This window comes from Erpetoichthys calabaricus, chromosome 13, assembly GCF_900747795.2.
Source record: "Erpetoichthys calabaricus chromosome 13, fErpCal1.3, whole genome shotgun sequence".
NCBI lineage: Eukaryota > Metazoa > Chordata > Cladistia > Polypteriformes > Polypteridae > Erpetoichthys > Erpetoichthys calabaricus.
The window spans coordinates 100,975,468-100,997,030 of NC_041406.2; the positions used below are offsets into that span (position 1 = coordinate 100,975,468).

General features: G+C 37.3%; 1 protein-coding gene across 1 annotated transcript in view; it reads right to left on the reverse strand.

Annotated features, from left to right (window-relative positions):
- Positions 1 to 3,532: 3,532 nt before the first annotated feature.
- nkd2b (NKD inhibitor of WNT signaling pathway 2b) overlaps positions 3,533 to 21,563 on the reverse strand; it is a 143,223-nt gene continuing 125,192 nt past the window's right edge. The window contains exons 6-10 of the mRNA XM_028817335.2: positions 15,294 to 15,389; positions 14,621 to 14,768; positions 13,073 to 13,157; positions 10,881 to 11,008; positions 3,533 to 9,406 (exon numbers count right to left, since the gene is read on the reverse strand). Of these exons, the coding sequence (XP_028673168.1) occupies positions 8,820 to 9,406; positions 10,881 to 11,008; positions 13,073 to 13,157; positions 14,621 to 14,768; positions 15,294 to 15,389 (1,044 nt within the window). The 3' untranslated portion in view covers positions 3,533 to 8,819. The remainder of the gene's footprint in view (positions 9,407 to 10,880; positions 11,009 to 13,072; positions 13,158 to 14,620; positions 14,769 to 15,293; positions 15,390 to 21,563) is intronic.

Below are 21,563 nucleotides of genomic sequence, written 5' to 3' on the forward strand. Positions count from 1 at the left end.
AAAATAGAAAAGTTTGTCAAGTATTTGCAATGTCTGAACCTATGCAGGCATTGCTTTTCAAGTTTAGATCAACGTTTGTTTGAAGAGCACAGCTTAGGAAAGTTAGGTCATGACCGATGTGCTCACAGTGAAGCCGTATTGTTTTACTGTAATGGTGGCACCAAGATTGTGCTGCTAACATGAAAAAGCTCAGCTTCCTCTTATTGAACAACTTTTATTTTAGAAGTGTAAGTCTGCATGTTTAACTAGTCTTCTTCCTCTTCATCTTTTCCCACTTCTATATGGGGTCGATGTGCTTGATCAACCTTCTCCATAAAGCTTGGCCCTGCACCACCTCGCCAGTCAGACTCTTTATCTTCAGATCTTCATTTACTTTATCCATCCAGCTCCACTTTGGCCTCACCTCACTTCACTTTCTCTCCCACATACTTACATCCCCATCACTCTTTTGCCCATGTATTCATTGTCTCTCCTCATCACGTGTCCATACCACTTCAGTCTGCTTTCCTGTCCTTTCTTAGAAATCTCACCCGCTTTTTTTGTAACTTCGCACTCAACATTCTTGTTTCTCTGACATCTAGCCTTTTCTCCTGTACCCCTTTTACTGGCCATGTCTCAGGTCCATACAGTGCATCCAGGAAGTATTCACAGCGCATCACTTTTCCCACATTTTGTTATGTTACAGCCTTATTCCAAAATGGATTAAATTCATTTTTTTCCTCAGAATTCTACACACAACACCCCATAATGACGTGAAAAAAGTTTACTTGAGATTTTTGCAAATTTATTAAAAATAAAAAAACTGAGAAAGCACATGTACATAAGTATTCACAGCTTTTGCTCAATACTTTGTCGATGCACCTTTGGCAGTAATTACAGCCTCAAGTCTTTTTGAATATGATGCCACAAGCTTGGCACACCTATCCTTGGCCAGTTTCGCCCATTCCTCTTTACAGCACCTCTCAAGCTCCATCAGGTTGGATGAGAAGCATTGGTGCACAGCCATTTTAAGATCTCTCCAGAGATGTTCAATCAGATTCAAGTCTGGGCTCTGGCTGGGCCACTCAAGGACATTCATAGAGTTGTCCTGAAGCCACTCCTTTGATATCTTGGCTGTGCTCTTAGGGTCGTTGTCCTGCTGAAAGATGAACCATCGCCCCAGTCTGAGGTCAAGAGCACTCTGGAGCAGGTTTTCATCCAGGATTTCTCTGTACATTGCTGCAGTCATCTTTCCCTTTATCCTGACTAGTCTCCCAGTTCCTGCCGCTGAAAAATATCCCCACAGCATGATGCTGCCTCCACCATGCTTCACTGTAGGGATGGTGCCAGGTTTCCTCCAAACGTGACGCCTGGCATTCACACCAAAGAGTTCAAACTTTTTACTCATCCGTCCAGAGAATTTTCTCTCTCATGGTCTGAGAGTCCTTCAGGTGCCTTTTGGCAAACTCCAGGCGGGCTGCCATGTGCCTTTTACTAAGGAGTGGCTTCCGTCTGGCCACTCTACCATACAGGCCTGATTGGTGGATTGCTGCAGAGATGGTTGTCCTTCTGGAAGGTTCTCCTCTCTCCACAGAGGACCTCTGGAGCTCTGACAGAGTGACCATCGGGTTCTTGGTCACCTCCCTGACTAAGGCCCTTCTCCCCCGATCGCTCAGTTTAGATGGCCGGCAAGCTCTAGGAAGAGTTCTGGTGGTTTCGAACTTCTTCCACTTATGGATGATGGAGGCCACTGTGCTCACTGGGACCTTCAAAGCAGCAGAAATTTTTCTGTAACCTTCCCCAGATTTGTGCCTCGAGACAATCCTGTCTCGGAGGTCTAGAGACAATTCCTTTGACTTCATGCTTGGTTTGTGCTCTGACATGAATTGTCAACTGTGGGACCTTATATAGATAGGTGTGTGCTTTTCCAAATCATGTCCAATCAACTGAATTTACCACAGGTGGACTCCAATTAAGCTGCAGAAACATCTCAAGGATGATCAGGGGAAACAGGATGCACCTGAGCTCAATTTCGAGCTTCATGGCAAAGGCTGTGAATACTTATGTACATGTGCTTTCTCAATTTTTTTATTTTTAATAAATTTGCAAAAATCTCAAGTAAACTTTTTTCACGTTGTCATTATGGGGTGTTGTGTGTAGAATTCTGAGGAAAAAAAATGAATTTAATCCATTTTGGAATAAGGCTGTAACATAACAAAATGTGGAAAAAATGATGCGCTGTGAATACTTTCCGGATGCACTGTACATCATTGCTGGTCTTACCACTGTCTTCAAAACTTTACTTTTAACCTTTGCCTTGTATGAGGGATGTTCAAAAAGTTACCGCACTTTTTTTTAACTCTATTTATTAAGAATTTCAAAAACAAATGGCATCATTTTTCTATAGTCACCTTTGTTTGCGACGCAATTTTCCCAGCGTCATACCAACTTTTTAATGCCCAATTACTCCTCCTTCCGCCTTCACCGTTTCCAACGAAACTATTAAAGTGCGGAAACTTTTTGAACATCCCTCATATATTTTTAAAATGATTTAGTCTTGAAAAATGTATAAGTTACACATTTAACTGTTTTAAATATAATTTTCACTTACAAAAAATGGTTACTTGGTAGTTTTTGTCCTCTTATAATCCTCTGAAGGTGTTTCATGGTGGAATGACCAACAGATGTCTGCTGACACAGACTCACTCCGCTCTCTTCTATACGTCTCTCCAGCTGAGTGATGTCCTGGTGGAACCTCTACTCCTGTTCATCAGAGAGCGCTCTCATGTACTTGGACAAGAAAATCCAAATGAGAGAGTAGGAAAAGGATTTTTAAAGATCCAAGTGCTAGGCAGGAAGAGCAAAGTTGGATCCTTGTAGTTTTACTCCTTTTGTATTCCCAAGAAGCTTGTGGCAAACGCTTTTCCAATAAAGGAAGGCTGTGTATTCTTTTACCATTTGCTTATCTGTTACCCGGTCAAGACAATGGACGGATGGATCAACATGACTTTGCATACTTCTGTAAAAAACAGTTAAACAGCAACTTTCTATTTTCTGGACAATAAAAAGGAATCTTTCTAGCGTTCTAAATATAAAATCCTGGCTATTGTGAAGGAGTAAGAAGAGAGAAAAAAAATGCCGATTGAGAACAAAAAATGTGTGGGAAATGCTTGTTTTTGGGAAGTTTCTACATCAAGTAATGTTAACAACAAGGAAGACTGGCATTTTTTTAGCTCAAAATATACTTCAAATAATATTCCGAGCATGAAAAATATTTGTTTAACAAAACAAATGCAACTATTTGCCAAAAAAACAACTGTTTTTCAAAACTGCACTTTTACTGAACCCAATATTTCGCGGAAAATGGTCTGTGGTATAGAAATTCAAATTTCAGTAAAGGATTTAGCACACCTAAATTTATAAAGTACACTCATTTTTTATGTGCAGCAGAGTTTTGGTTCAGACCAGCGAAATTACTCTCAATAAATTTGGGGTCTTTCATATATTAACTGGAGATAATACAATTATATCAAAAGCATTTGGAAAAAAAAGGTAAATAAATAAGTCCTTTATTAAAATCCATGTGCAAGGCTATACAAAATGTAACTGAAATCACATACTTTTTTAAAAATGTCGTTGGTGTTGGATTTTTTGAACTTTTTTTTTTTTTTTTTTTTTTTTTTTTTTACAAAAATAACACTACAATACAAAAATGACTACTTTTCGGACTAGCATAGTATAGTTTTTGAAAGAATACTGTGTTATGAAAACAATACAATTAAGACACAACAAATTCAAAAACCACGCCTGGAATGTGAGCATGTGAGGAATACAGTGAACCATCCATTGATGGATCTTGATGCAGATTTACAGACTCTCAACTTGAGCCTCTTGGAATACTGTTAACATTTACATATGAATAAAATGGCACAACATTTTTTATATTCCACAAGTTACCACAGTTAGTTATTTCATATATAAATTCTTTTAGAAAAGTACACAGGCACAACTCACCTCGACAAAATATAAATTTTATGTTAAGTGAAAGCGAACAAGTTCCTAAACATTTAAGAACGACGACTAAAACACATACATAACATTTCTGCTTATAATACCTTGCTTGCAGATAATGTGCACTTTAGAGCATAACACTGAATTGTGTCACAGTGATTTGGCACTGCAGCACATGCCACATGGACACAGCGGCTTGGGCCATTCATTTTTGCATCAAGAGGGTTCTAGAACACAAGTGTGCGATAAAATTAAACTTTTACAAAGATTCACACAATATCACTTCTTTCCTTTTTTATGGTTTACCATAAATCGTAGTTCCCACTTGCGTACTTATATATGTATGTGTGTGTATATAATATATATATATATATATATATATATATATATATATATATATATATATATATATACACACACACACACATTTTTTTTCTTGTAAACACAGTTTCTAACCTGAATAATACACAATGCAACAGAATATCTGGAAATGGCCAAAGGGTGCAGATGCATGTGACATGGCAAGGAGGTAGGCAGCCAGACTGGGCACTGAGAGCCGGACCTCCCATTCCCATACCCCACAGTGTACTCTGGCTCTCCAACAGAAGACGCTGAGTGCACATAACAAAAAAAACGTGTCTAGCATACTCATTCACAGTGCCTTGTGTTACTAGCTTTATTCACCTTTTTTTTCATCTGGTCGTTACTATAATTCACAGACTTTGATCGAGTGTCTCCTGCACATGATGGTTTATGTTTCACACAATTTCTTACTGACGCACTCATTCCCTTTGACAACTGAATTGTTTGTGACTTTACTCTGTAGTCAGTATTAGGCCTCATCAACATTTAGAACAAATTCAGAATGTGTTGCTTGTTCCGTCACCCAAATTAAAGGAATACTCCACCCTAAAACTACATATATTTTTTACGTTACTTACCTAATGTAGTTTGTAGAGATAGCCAATAAAAAAAATATAATCTCATATTTTCTTGCAGAACGAGAGAAAAAAGTTCATGATATAATTGAATGTAAACTTGTTTATTCCAACTGCAAATGATGTGGAAATTTTCAATGGAAAAATTTCTCATGGAAATTGTGTCACATAATCCACGTCTGGTATCTCGTTGAATGCTCAAAACATGTATTTTTTTGCTTAAATATTATTAATACTTCTATAAAAACCAGCATAGAACATAAAGTTGAAATGTGCATTTCTAAAATTCTGTGTTTTTGAATTGAAGACAGGACTTTTGACCAATGAACGAAGCGAGGGTTACAGGCCTTTGGTTCAAAGGCACAGAAATATGGGAATGCACCTTTCTTGTTTACATTCTTTGCTGTTTTTTTCCAGAAATAAGCAGTAATAAAATTTAAGCAAAAAATGCATGTTTTTTTCATGTTTTGACCATTCTACTGGAATTGACATGCAGATTATGAAACACAAGTAATGTGAGAATTTTGTTTTCCATAAACATTTTTCATTCTTTGCCATTGGATAGAATGGGTCAACAATTACGTCCATTATATAATAAATGGTTTTCTCTCATTCTACATGAAAACACGCGATGACGTTTTTTTCTTCCAGCCATCACTACAAACAAGTAAGCAACATATATAAAAATTTCAATTTTGGGTGGAGTATTTCTTTAAGATGAGCAAGGATTGAAAAATGCAAAGCTTAACGTACTGATGTCACAGCTAAAGTACACAGGATCTATTTTATAATGCACTGATTTATATCAAAATGAGGTTTTTAACGAGAAGGGCCCGTCTAAGTAGCATCGAGCACAGAGCAGTATGCCATTCCGTCACAATGCACCCTCAAGCACAGACTCACTCATATCCAGTCATTTTAGAATCTCCAATTAACGTTATATGAGCATTTCAGGGAAGAAGGGCAGAACTGGAGATTGCTTAGAAAACCCAAACATACTTGTAAAGAATGTACAAACCTAACACAAATGGTGACTGGGCCCAGATTTTGCCCCCGTACCACAGCATGTTCCATTATTACAAATTATGAAACCACATTCTTATAAATATTTAGCCTCTTTGATATTTTTTGGTATTTTTCTTCAAAATTACAGCAAACGAGCCGATCCACTGATGATGAGAACGTGCCACAAGTTGTTCTTTTCATTTCTTTTGCACCTGTCTGCTCTTCTTCCATGGAGGAAATGTTTGGTCAAAATAAAAGAAATTAAATATACAATGAAATACATGTATTGTGAAATGTGACATCAAATAAATAAAACCACATTTATTTTTGGGCATAAATAATTAAATGTTTACGAAATATGTTTTTGCTGCTTATTTGTTTATGTACTTATTTCATCATTTCTTCCTGTCTTTGTTTCAGTGACACTGCAAGTAACATGATTTATTCAATGAAGTGAACACTGTTATTTTCACCTGTCAGAGCTGAGAAAGTGAACTCAACTCACAACTTTGTACATCTCTACAAGCCAAAGGATTCCCAATGCCAGCAAAGCATATGCTGAAAGTTGTGATTTTGCACATTCATGGTGGACACAAGTGCAAGAAAAAGGTGTCCAGAATTACTGCACAAAGAACATACGCAAATTCAAGAAGCCCTGACTTTGTCATTCTCTCAGGAGTCTGTATCTGAAGTGGGGTATCTGCCTTCAAACATAGCACTTCTTGGTCAAAGATTTAAGTCCACTCTTTCAATAATTTACAAATCTAAACTCATCCGGATGATGAATTTCCAGCTTCCTGAATTAAAGTAGTCACTTTGCACAGTCATTATAGGCATCTAATTCTTGCACACATTCATCACAACTTTGAAGTGCTGCTTCACTGACGATTCACCAATCAAAACACAGTACTCGCTAGAGTTCACCCTCTCGGCTTTGACAGGTGACAATGACTGTTTTCATTTCATTTTGTACTGCATGTTGCACACAGTGCCACTGAAAAAAATAATGAATAAATAAATACAGAAAGTGGTAAGCAAGAAAAACGTTTCATGACAATTATTTATGCTCACATATTTTGCTTTTATTCATTTGTCAGATTTCACAATATATTTATTTTATTGCATATTTATTTTTTTCCAAAATATTCCTCTATAAACATCAAACAGATGATTTGATAATAAATACTTTCAACAAAACAAGATTAAAACCTTTGAAAGAAAGTTCAGGAAAACAAATCCCTTAAATAATAAATGAATATCTTTGAGTATTCCTGCAGTGATACATTAAAAATTGAAAGAATGAATTCAAGAAGTGTTCAGTCAAGGTTTTAGTCTGGCAACAAGCAAGGTCCCCTATTAATTAATTGGTTGGAATGAAAAGGAACAGCTACATAAATAAGGGCACCAAAATCAAGTTCTCAATCCTTGTGCTAGGTGGTAATAGACACTTAGATTTCCGGATGTACCAACAGGCACTTATTTGTACCTTTCTACTGATTAATTAACAGGTATGCTCAGAAGCATAATCCTCATATCTTTTTCTTTTTAATTAAAAAAAATGCATATAAAAATTAAAAACTGAGGTATCCTACTTGTATAAGTTAGTATCATGTGAATTGAGCAGGGCTGAAACACACTCAATATTCTGCCCTTAAAGTTAAAAGAGCAGTTCTGCATTTGAATTGCAAATGGTGGAAAGCCAGTAAAATAAATCTGAAACATAGAAACACAGGGTTTTGTTCAAAATGTCATTTTTGGATTGGCCACTAACACTTGTGATTTCTTTGATTAGTATGTTCTCCTTGACTTGTTTGTACACGACTTGAAATTGCTGCTCTCACTGGAGTTTCTTTGCTTTATACAAACACTATTCAATTAAGGACGCTGATTTAAAACTGAAAGTTACATTGTTTGAAGTTTAAATAAGACTCTGCCACTTTGTATTACAGCCAACTGTGGGTCAAACACTACTGTTTTTAATTATGAAAAATGCAAAGGTGAAAGCAGCTTGAAAAAATGTATGTATTGTTTAATTCCTAATATATACATATTGATATTGTTTATTAAAATATTAACTTTTTTGGAACATCTCTAACATATTCTAGATCCTCATTAAATGCATTTTATATTATCAGTAAACCCAGTTACTTTTTCCTGAGTCTCACATTAATTTTATTGGCCTTTGTTTAACCGAGGAAATGTGTGCTGCCACAGGGTGTGAAATGACAATGAACTGTAAATCTCAAATAGGTAAGGGTCTGGCAGAGAAGTGCATTTAGTGTGCATACTATACAAGGATACAGAAGTCCATGCATTCGTAAGGAATAAATAATAGAAGTTAAAAGAAAACACTGCAATACATTCTTTGTCTACAGTCATAAAATACGTTTCATACTCTAGATGTAAATTTCAAATTGAGGGAATCAAAGATCCAATGAGCATGAACGGCAAATAGTAAGGAACCAGAGGATAAAATACAATAGTAAACAATTAGCCATGCTACATTGTTAATAATCAAATAAGTGTTTATTCAAATATATAAAAGGCACTGTAATATAGATTTATATTTTATATATATATATAGATATAGATTTGCATTTAGAAATGGCAGTGGTGTAGTGATTACTTGAAACTCCAAGGTGATCGGGTCACCTGCCAGCACAACACAATGCAGTCGGGCATGTGCTCACCGAGCCACCTTTGCAGTGTAGCTTACAAGCTGCATATTTCACCTGAGATTCATACTTGAGGAGAAAGTTTTACATATGAGCATCGCTTTCTGGCTTCACATCTCCACCTACAAAACACAGGAATCATTTGGACTTCCATGCGTTGCACACCTAGGATAGGTTATGAAAGAGCCTGAAAAGCATGCTGAGCACACAGTCACGACTGGTGATAATGGTGGTAGTGATGATGGTGGTGATGCTCATGATGGTGGTGATGCTCATGTCTCTGGATGACTGGTATCACATAACCATCATTACTAAGCACAGGTGGCAGATCCCGTTTCATCTCGTGCTCGATCACAGTGGGTTGAGGCAGAGCTGCTTTCAGAGGAGAATGGCCATCTCTGACCTTCTGTCTGTACTTTTTGTGACTGTGCTGTTGCATTTGTGGTGCTGGTGGTGGTGGCTGTGGCTGAAGATGGTACACATCCTGCCCTGCTGCAGTTGTCTGGGGAGGCAAATAGTAATGGTAGCCTTTGCTCATCTTACTGCTAGCGTTTCCTCCTGATGCACCAGCGGCTTTTGACAAGCTTTTGGAAGCTCTTAAAAATTGCTTCTCCTGTGTCTTGCTCCTAGACGGTGCATCCATAACACGAGTCAGCAGTTCTCCAGCTTGCTGGGGGTAGTCACCAAGCACCTGTGATTGCCGCTGAAGAACGCTGGGAACGTCAGACTCTTGAGAGCGACACTTACTTTGAGTTGTTTTCCAATGAGGTTCTGGTCTTGTGTGTGAAGATGGGAAAGCTGCAGGAAAGAAAAAAATATTAGGGCATTTAAAACACGCACTGTATGGCATCCACTTGTTTCAGCTACTGTATATGACGTGCAGTTGTCCTGCTTTAGCAAAATAAGTTTGGGAGCGTGTCTGAGTCCCAGAGATAGGATTATGAGTTCTTGAGAGGAGTAGGCACTATCTGAAAACATTTGAGAAATGGATAATGCCAAAGTATTTAGGGTACTTCATCCAAAGCTATCAATGTGGCTGGGCCACAGACCTCACAAGCAAAATAAGTAGCAGTGTTCTCATATTCCGCTAAATGATTTTTACTTTCTGATAGCGATTAAATATGTAGAGTACATATCCTTTTGCCTGCCAAATACAGTGCTTTGGCTTTGTGATAAGTTATGGGCTTTAGCTAAGGCAAGTCTTGAAATACAAGGCTGACTGGGGCCAAGAATGATAACATATCTGCAATGGTATGTTATTATTATTATTATTATTAAATGATAATTAATATTATTATACATTTAAAAGTGTCTTTCAAGGTGCCCACAAATGATGTGCAAAATTGAATACAGACAAAAGAATGATACAAGAATAAAAAACACAGAAATATAAATAATAATAAGACAGCAGAATATTTCCCCGATTAAGTTTTGAGTTGAAATTATACATGAATGCACACTAAAAGGCAACACATTTCAGAGCTCTGGACCAGCAACACTAAATGTTCTGTCCCCTTAATAATAAAATCTAGAAAGAGAGACAAACAGTAGATGGGACTGTGAGGAATGCATCGAATGAGGTGACATGTAATGGCGGATGAGACTGCAAACATAAGTTGTGACAAGACTATATAGGAACTCAGAGAAGAGTTAAAAATGGTATACTGTAGGCACACTTAAAGCTGGCAAAGTGTAGTGTGACATCAATACAAGATATTTAAAAGATGTCAGTTTGTGTAGTTACAAGTGTAATCTTCACATTCACACATTGGAAGATGACAAGACTACCATCACATCCTGTTGAGCAAGGTTTAATAATATAACCATGGAGGTCCTTCATTTAACTGAAAATAGGCATGGCACCATTGCTAAGTTTTTGTAATGCACAAAGTCAATATTCTTATTAGTAATCGTAATCATTGATTGATTGACTAAGCATTGTTTATAAGGGAACATGTATTTCTAGGGCTATTTAATTAATCGCATCTAACATTAAAACATGCAATTATAAAATTAATACATAAATCATGAAGTAAATACACACTAAATCACAAAATTAATGTAGAATCAACACTACTCACTCTGTAGAAAGATTAAACTTGTATAGGTAAGAATAGTGTTTTCCAAATATGAAAACAAGCTGGGTGATGGACTTCCTAGCTGTGATACATCACATAAAAAGAAAATGTACTGAAACACCATGCTGTAATGCCACCTATATTACCTGGTGAATTTCTGATATATCTTGCCTATTTATGCAATTCTTCCTTACCAGTTTCAAATCTGGAAGTGTAGTTCTCTATTCCTGCCAGATCAAGATAGTGATTCCTTCTTTCTGTATTCTCATCCACACAGTAATAGTCCCGGTCATTGCTCGGAGGCTGATCACAGGCATTTTTTCTGTTAAAAAATAATAAATAAATCATTCAATCAATAAATAAATGGTGCTTACTTTATTGATTTATTCTCAGAAAAGTTAAATGTGTAATTCATAACAAACTGAAGAGTAAGGTGTTAGAAAATACAAGCTACTTCTTTTATGATAGCTTCAGTCATGCAAATTACTCTTACTAAAAAGAATCTGCTAACTGGAAATGGGACACAAGGCAAAAAGAAAAGGCCCTGATTTGTTAAAAAAACAAGAATCAAGGCTTCATCTCCATGCTGCAACTGCTAATGCCAAATTACTGCTCAAAAGAGCAACACACATTATGTCAGTCAAGTGTCACTCCAGTGTTCGATTTTCTCTCTTTTCTTGTCGACTGGCTAATATGATTCAACAATTAATTAGTGGATTGATGTTGTTATGCTCCATTTATGTTAATCAGTTTGAACCATGCTGTTTTCCAATCTGTTTAAACAAATGTGTCTTTTTGTGAACTCATTATGTAATTAGTAATTTGTAAAGTTTGTATTTGATTTTACCGAGAACTAGTCACAGCACTCTGTGCCTGTACTCAGTGAAGAATGCAGTATAAAAATAAGATGAACTGAAGGAAAATTCATATATGAAATAGTTTATTATAATTAGATTAGCATTTTATTATAAATGGTCTATACAGTGATCCCTCGCTATATCGTGCTTCGCCTTTCGCAGCTTCACTCTATCGCGGATTTTATATGTAAGCATATTTAAATATATATCGCGGATTTTTTGCTGGTTCGCGGATTTCTGAGGACAATGGGTCTTTTAAGTTCTGGTACATGCTTCCTCAGTTGGTTTGCCCAGTTGATTTCATACAAGGGACGCTATTGGCAGATGGCTGAGAAGCTACCCAACTTACTTTTCTCTCTCTCTCTCTTGCGCTGACTTTCTCTGATCCTGACGTAGGTGGTGAGAGCAGGGGGGCTGTTTGCACACCTAGACGATACGGACACTCGTCTAAAAATGCTGAAAGATTATCTTCACGTTGCTACCTTCTGTGCAGCTGCTTAGTGAAGCGACATGCTGCACAGTGCTTCGCATACTTAAAAGCTCGAAGGGCACGTATTGATTTTTGACTGTTTGTTTTTCTCTGTCTCTCTCTCTCTCACAGCTCCTGACGGAGGGGGTGTGAGCTGCCGCCTTCAACAGCTTTGTACCGGCGGTGCTTCGCATACTTAAAAGCCAAACAGCCCTATTGATTTGTTTGCTTTCCTCACTCTCCTGATGCGCACTCCTTTGAAGAGGAAGATATGTTTGCATTCTTTTAATTGTGAGACAGAACAGTCATCTCTGTCTTGTCATGGAGCACAGTTTAAACTTTTGAAAAAGAGAAAAATGTTTGTTTGCAGTGTTTGAATAACTTTCCTGTCTCTCTACAACCTCCTGTGTTTCTGCGCAAATCTGTGACCCAAGCATGACAATATAAAAATAACCATATAAACATATGGTTTCTACTTCGCGGATTTTCTTATTTCGCGGGTGGCTCTGGAACGCAACCCCCGCAATGGAGGAGGGATTACTGTACTTTAATGTCAACAGTTATCTGTTTAGATGGCTAATTTGAACAAGTTAAATTAGCTTATGCTAAAAAATTCTTTCACTGCTGTATGAAGGCAATATATAATAATTACCTCCCTATAAAAAACATTAGGTAAAATCTCCTTTGAGTGGGTATAGTGGGTGTATCTTCTAACCAACATACTATAAAAAAGGTCACTCAACACAAAGTTTTAAGTATCATGGTACATAGGCAGACAATCCCAAACACTGCCATTGAACAAGCAATCTGCCATGTAACAGATTTTATATATTGTAAGACAGAGGGCTTTACAGTCTAATGCAGCTAACGTGGTAGGAGAAATGCAAGCATGGAAAGGGAGTTGACTTTTGGATTGAATTGGTGCTGGAGAGACTACATGTTATAACATCATATCTGCATCCACAAAACATAATAAAAATTCATCTGGACTGGATGGAAAGTCTCTTTTGCATCTGGGATTTCTTGCTTCAGCTCTTTAGTTGAAGTCATTCATTTCTACCTGATATGTGCAGAAAGCCTTTTATCACCATTCCGGCCATCTTCATGGTGGTCAGCTTCATTTCTGAAACGGCTTCCTTCTCGATCTAAACATTAAAAGAGAAACATGAAAGCATAGAACAGGTGAGCCATTTTTCTTTTGAAGCAATATACTATGAAAGCTGTAAACCAATGACATGGTTCTATAACAATAAGAAAGAGACATGGCACCAAGGTTTCATTGCAGCTGCAGAAATAGCTTCTTACATACATCCATTTTCAAAATATGTATACACTAGTTATTTAATAATGCAAGATCACTGGTATAAAGCGAGAGCTAACACTGGACTGTATTACTAAGAAATGCCTTTTCCATATGCCGGATACTCCACTGTAAAAACCCAAGTCAAGTATTAATATAAAATTATGATGAGCACACCATATTGTACTGTAGTCAACAAGCACTCATGAGAATTAGGCACTGATATGCAGTTACAGGAAGTTCATGAACTACATAACACATAAGCACTATTACTAAAGACCTTAGCCATCCTGCGCAGTCACTTTTGTCCCTCCTCCATTTTTGCAAACAATACAGGACCATTAGCACTTGAACCAGTTGTTTCAGGGACAGTCCTTATCTATAGGTTACACTGACTGAATAATGCATACTACCACTAGTAGTAGACTGGGATATACAACTAACTGTTATACATTGTTGAAATGAAAGTCTGGCCATCTAAGATCCACTTACTTAGAAGGAGTCGTGTATACTTCCACTTTAGTAGCTTAGATACATTTGTGCATTTATGAAATCTTTGGTGTGCAATTTGTGATTAACAAGACTTTGACAATATAAACAGGAAAAGTTGTTTATAAATAAATAAATACAAAAAGACCATTATTCTAAATGACAACTTTAATATGGCAGAAGTTTTAATCGTGTGATGTTGTTTCACATTAAATTTCATAAGACAGTGAGAGGAGGGAATTTCGAGCTGTACAGAAATATATACTCTTAAGCACTATCTGGGGTCTGCATCGGTCTTTTTGATTGTGATTTAAAATATTTAATATTGATATATTTTACTGGAAGCACAGTGGTTAGCACTGTTGACACAAGGATCGAGCATCTTGAGTCTGAAAACATGGTTGTTATCTACTGTATGTGGTAAATTCACATTTTTCCAGTCTTTACATAGATTCTCCTCCTATATCCACAAAGATGTATTAGGTTAAATTGTGATTTCAAATTGGATCAATGTAAGATGAGATTGTGGGTGTATATGTGAGAGAGCCCTATAATGGACTAGTATCTTGTACTCATTGCCACTGTGATAGCCACAAGCTCATAACAAAGCATGAATTGGATTAAACTGGATTGAGAATGCTATGTTTAACTGACATTACATATGTACATCTCCAGTAATTGACATTTTCATAGCTTCACACAATTACTAGAAAAAAATAACTGGTTGCTGAAACTATAAAAACTGAATTTATAATATACATATAAAACATTTTGATTATGGAGAGAAAAGTAAACCAATTGCAGCTCAGATGGTGTTACCTTGTCCTGCTGCTGTAATCTCTTTCTTCTTGCTGCATGGCTCAGGAGTAACAGTCAACTTCACACGGAGAGTTTTACTGTTGCTAGATGAATGGTTCACAGAGGCATCAACCACTTCATATATTGTGTGCATCAAACTGGACATATCCTGAAAAGCATTTGCATTCATTTTTAAAAGATTATCCCTAACTATCTCAAAATTAGAAATTAACTTAGAAGTTATCTTTTGTGAATTTTAAGTGACCAATGGGGGCCTAACACCTTTGGTGATACTCCATAACAGAGTACTCCTGTGCATAGTACAAACCAGGCATGGACGTGAAGCAAATTTAAACACATTTGAAATGCACTGCTTATCCCACAAGTTGGAAGAATGAGCAGAATTCCGTCATACAGAAATTTTCATAAAGAGTTCTATGTCTTTGTATACTTTGGATGTCCACTTCAACGTGAACCAATGATTAAAATGTCATGAAGTGAATTCAGTTGTGAAAGCTCCTATGGTGCTTCAAACAGCAAAGTTCACTTCTGTGTTTACATTGTTAATATATTTTTTCCTGTGACAGCAGGTTTTTCTGAAATATTCTTAACGTGTGACTACTTATTTATTGTTTTAAATCAGCCCCAAGGATGCATGGAACAGCAGACATTAGTTGCTATGGCTACTCATTACCTCTTTAGTTACAATTCCACTGTTATCAAAGTCATAAAGAGTAAAAGTCCATTCTTGACGGTTGTCACCTTCCAAAGAAACATCACATTCCAGCTCCTGAAAAAGCAAAAGTAAAAAAAGGGTAATATTTCAAGTGGCAAACTGAAAGCATATATTCTCTTACAAATATATACAGTATATATTGTCATGGATGGCTGAGGCCCTTGCCCAGCCGGGACACCTCTGCTGTGAACAGGACAGGTGTGGACAGGACACTACCTCCTCTGAAACACTAGATAGCAGCCCACCCTGGGTGGCAGCCGTACCTCGGATTCCCACAGGGCTTCACTGGAGATGGAGTTTGATACAGCCCTGTTGGGATCTGGGGGTGCTGCAGCTGTTCCTGAGCCCATGTGAGCGGTTCTTCCGCCACACCTGGAAGTGCTGCCGGAAGTAGGGCAACGAGCACCTGAAGCACTTCCGGGTGCCTTATATAAGGGACCAGTGGACAGTACTCGGTGAGCCGGAGTCGGGAGGCAGAGGACAGAGCTTGTGAGGAGAGGAGTGGAGGCGGCCAAGGAGAAAGAGGAGAGAGAAGAACAAAAGGGACTGAGCTTTATTGGGGTTTGTGCACTGTGTGTATTGTGCTGAAGAAAGAAGGGAATAAACCTGTGTGTTTTGGACTTCTGTGTGTCCTGTGTCTGTCTGTGTCCAGGCTTCTATCACAATATATATATATATATATATATATATACACACACAATACACATGAAATACACATACGCAAAAATCTGTACAACAAGAAACAACATGGAATGTCACATTTGAGCACTGTAGTTGCTAAATTCCTTCCACTCCTCAGTTGCTGACAAAAAATGACTGTATGAGTTTTCATAAGGATTTTGAGATCCACATTGTGTTGCATGTGTAGGCCATTCAAAATAAAGAATGGCAGAGTATGGACAGAAACACCATGCAAAAGTAAACATTCAAACACCATTGACAACCACTAATTTTAGAACTTGTTCTTTTAAAACCTTATTAGCTAAAGGCTACAAAAAGTTTACTTTAGTTAAATTAAAAAACAAAGTGTGAATCCTTTTTATAAATATTAAACAAAATTCAAAAGGCACCTTCGCTCATACTTTATCAAAGGCTGAAAATGCATATTTACAGTACATTTAGAGTATATTATACGCTTTGTATATTTACAGGTAATTAACTGGTAATTTTAATTTGGTCCTGGGTCACTGTGTGGTAAAGTGTGCAATAGAGAGCTCTGTAATGGGCTAGTCTCTCATTTGGGATTGGTTCCTTCCTTAGGTTCGATGCTGCCAGGATAGTCTCTGACCCATGTTCCTGATTTGGATTAAGCTTGTGTGAGAATGTCATGAGAATGTAGTTAGCAACATACATGCATGTCTCCAGCTGCACAACTGTGTCTCTATCTGACTGAAAACAAAAATTTGGAAAACACAGGCCTGGCAGAACATTCAGGGGCATTTGTGGACTTAAATATGCTCCAACCTTTATAACAGTTATCTATTTGTTTGTTTTTAGTTATGTCAAACAGTTTGTATGATATTTTAAAAAATATTTTGTAACTGTGAGGCATATTCAGAAATAACAATGTAATTACATGTTTTAGTATAGCACAAAAATACATGTTTTAAGAGCACTTTACAATACCATATACTATAGTTAAAAGCAAAGCCCAAATAGGCATGTGGTGGCTGAAATAGTTTTCACAGACAGTGACGTAAAAATAGTATGGCTTTATGTATAATTGTTAGTCGTTGGTTTTGGAGAGTCTATAGCTAGATGTAATTCAATTTTCTGAAATAAAAAATTTTTTTGGAGATATACCTAGTGGACAGTTAAAATCTATGCTGAAATCTCAAGCTAAAATTGTTGGCTGCATTGGACCATGAAGGATAGCTAGTCATTGTAATGCTTTGCTGATAAAATAGCATGTCAGAGAAATTTGGAATCATAATAATCTGCAGATATTGTAGCAGTGGAAGTGTTTTCAATGTAACGTAAATACAGTTCTACATAAGTTAAATTGCTTGTATTTTAAACTTCTACAGTCCTGAAGATGATTTTAGTTTAGCCCATATAATTTAAAGCAGCAGAAGTGAGATGTTGTGACCAAGGTTCGAACAGCTGCTGCTGCCATTTGTACAGGCAGTATCAGGCAAAAGCCACTGGCTCACAAACTGCAGGTGTTTCATTGCTGTGCCCACAGAAGCAGCAGTCAGACCAGTAAAAATATATATGTTGAAACAGTAAACCATTCTATAAGACAGGGAAGTCAGAAGTTTGAACAGTGTTCTCTATTCAAGATATCACAACGAAAGTGAAACCTTCCCAACAAATTTCTTTGAAGAATAACTGTCAAATCTCAACTTAACTGGTCCACTTTAAGCCATGTTATTCCATGTGGACAGACAGAGAAACAGACAGGCAGACAAGATGACGGCAGTAGATACTTTTTATATTATATGCAAATGCACCTAAAATAATCAAATGTAACTTGCATTTCAATATTCCATTCTTTTTTCGCATAAGACTAACAAGTTCCTAGTATTTCACAAAGGAGATTCAAAATGGGACAACAGTTATTCTTACCATTAAATAATAGAAATTATTTTAACCCTGCTCTCCAGTCATAAGTGGAAACATATTTCCAACTTCAGTTTACAAGGGTCATGGAGTAGTATTTATTGCAAAAGACAGAATATAAAAGGATGACTTGTTGCTTTTGTGAAGCTAAAGAAAGTAGATAGATTTGGGCTATTTTCATATACTTTCCAAGTTAAAACAAATAAAAAAGATAGTGCACTTTAGTAAGGTGGGTGGTTTTGTTCCACACAAACTGTATATTTTATATGAAGAGGTTTTAAACTGATCAGATTTGAAACAAAAAATATGTAAAGATTAAAGAGATTGAATTTGTCCACTCATTAGTACATCAGTTCTGGACTGCGGGGACTGAAACCCATCCCAGAAGCCAAAAGAATTATTTACCCAGTATTTGCCAAATAAATTTAATGAAAGCAAAAACAACAAAGGCTTGGGTAGAGTTAACTTTTGTTTGCGGTACAGGGAAATGCATCTTGGCTTTAAGAAGTGACAGGTGTATTTAATTACAGATAAATCACATGTATGTATGAGCCAAGAAGCATAACTATGTCATATGTACATGATTATCTTGTAGAGTGAGTTTAAACAAAGGATTTTAGCTGTTGTGCAGCAAATAAATGTAAAATGTGAGGCCAACACTCAGGGGTATAAACTTGTTAGGCAACAGCTAAGCAGTCCTGAAGAAGTGAACAGGTCACTGACTGTTCGACACATGGCAGGGAGATGCAGAAGAAACAGTATGGTCACATATGCATTAATCAAACGTGCAAGCCCCTGCGTAAGATGACAAATTTCATTTTATGGAAAAGTATTCATAAAGCTGCGAAGCAATCAAGCACTTTTGAATTGCCAAGATGGGCACCTGATTTTCATTAATGAAAAAATAGGCTTTAAAATGTATTTTTATACCCAAATTGACACCAAAGCTCAGTTTTCAATCAATTTCTTCTCCTTGACTCTTCACTGGCCTATTTAATATCAAATTTTATGTGCTACAAATACATTCTTTAAGAGTGAAATAAGCTATATAAAATATAACATTCTCACAACAGCTTAATCTAATCCAGGATTTGGGGGGTTCTTATCGAGGCAGCACTAGATGAAAGGCATAAACTAACTGGTTGAATTGCCAGTCCATCAGAGGGCCCACTTGTGGACACAGTCATTCTTAATGATGGGCTGATATATATATACATGTTTCAGACATGGAAGAAAAAATGGAGATCCTGGGGAAAAAGTAAAGTTTAAACAGGGAAAAAAAACTTCATATAAACAATGACTGAAAACAGATTTCAAATCCAGATCCCAAACAGCCTAACACACATTACTTGGGGAAAGATATACTGAGTAAATTCTACCTTATTTTGATATACCAACTCATAATGATGGACTCACTTGATAAATGAACATTTTGTTTTCCTTTTATAATATCTGCTGTAGTCTGAATGGCCTTTCACGAATTACTTGGCCTCAAAGAAACTGTAAGATGCTATTGCTAACTACTATGGAAGCCATGTGAGCCAGCTTGTAAAAGACCTAAGAGTACTTACAGCTCAAAGTACAATTGGGGTCTTGACATAAGTGTTACCTTTTAGAAGTTTAAGTTATTTTTTCACAAAAGTGGTGTGATGTCATTTTCCAAACGTATCCAGTTTACTAAATAAAGCTTCATAATTTTATTTTAAAAAAGCCCCACAAACTGCCTATTATTATAGCTAACAGTGGGACCGCAGAACATTCTTGAAACAAAAGACTTAAACCATGCCAAATATGTCACCTTCAAGATGGTAAAACACCTAGATCCACAAAAGTTTACCTCTGCATTTCTGTGCTATGCATATGGCAACAAAACTATGGCATACAGCAGGCCATTTCTCTCTCACTAACCTATCTCTCTCTCATTCTTCCTAGGGCACGAAGCGGAAGCGAAAGCAGAAACAGAAGCGGACAATGGCCGATAGTGAGGTGAATCGTGTTGAAATTGTAGTCGAGGAACTCCAGGCACTCGATGAACAGATTCAGAAACTTCTGTCCAGACGAAGATACCTCAGAGATCTGAAGGCTCGGCTGTTGGATAAACCGTCCTCGCCATCTGTTATCAGCGTAACATCAACCCCGCGTTGTGCCGCTCAAGTTACCTTCACCCCCGCGCCTCGTAGGAGCAACACCGATGATGACCTCGGTGTATTTCAGCAATGCAGGCGGGGGTTCAAGGCCAGAACACCTCCATCGGCACAGGCAAGCATCATAACGCAGAACCGGTTTGACCTTCTAAGCGTCCCGAGTTCGCCTTCAGCTCCTAGTGATGTAATAGTGGTAGGTGATTCTATTGTTAGGAACCTCAATATCACTTGCCCTAATAGAAAATCTTTTGTTTCTTGTTTTCCCGGTGCTCGGGTCCGAGATGTGACGAGACGTGCGCCGGCAATCTACAAGAACAGGGCAGTTGGAGCAATTGTTTTACATGCTGGCGTAAACGACATAAGGCACCGACAGTCCGAGATCCTCAAGGCAGACTTCACTGCATTAATTAAAGACACAAAGGAGAGGACCCCATCGGCAAAGATCTTCATCTCGGGTCCACTCCCTCTCGTCAGACGATCAAACGAGTACTACAGTCGTCTGCTTGGTTTAAACAACTGGCTGCAGGGCTTCTGCAAGAATCAAGACATCGGTTTCATCAACAACTGGGACCTCTTTTGGGAAAGACCGCGTTTTTTCAAGCGAGATGGCCTGCATCCGAATAGCTTCGGCGCCCGGGTCCTCTCCGAAAACATATCCAAGGTAATTCGTTTATCTTGACTATCTATCTCTGCTTTTAACCCCTTCCGAAATGCCACTCCTGTGCTTGGTCATGATAATTGTTTAATAAAATCTTCCATAAAAGTGCACAACATAAATACTGTAATAACCAATCTTAATGCACATAGAAAATCTAGGCAATACGGCATAAACACCAATAATTTAATTAAAGTTACTACTTTAGATGAACAATGTATTAAAACTATAAAAACATATCATAGATTAAACAAAAAATACACGCAGAGCGGCGCTAATAAAAATAACTTAATTCCTGTTCCATATATCAATAACGCACATAGTATTCATCTCTGCTCCTCCGAAACATTGAATATGGCTCTATTAAATGTTAGAGCTTTAACTAACAAGACGTTTTTTATCAACGATCTTATTAGTGATAAAAAAATAGATTTTATTGCACTAAGTGAAACGTGGCTTAGCTCAGATGGCGCAGCTGTTTTAATCGAATCTGCGCCTCCGGATTACAGTTTTACTCGTGCTGATCGCCAAGGAAAGAGAGGTGGAGGGCTAGCAAACATTTACTCAAGCAGGTTAAAATGTAAAAATATCAGTTTTGGTAAATTCAAGTCTTTTGAGTATCTCGCCATTATTATTCAGGGAGATTCTCACGTTCTAGTATTATCCGTGTATAGACCTCCAAAATTCAACGCGTCTTTCTTTGAGGAATTCTCTGACTTGATGTCAATCTTAATTACGAAGTATGACACACTCTTAATAGTCGGCGACTTTAATTTTCATATAGATAATCAATGTGACCAGAAAGTAAAAGAATTTATGAACCTCCTGGACTCTTTTGATTTGAGACAGCTCGTTAATCAGCCTACA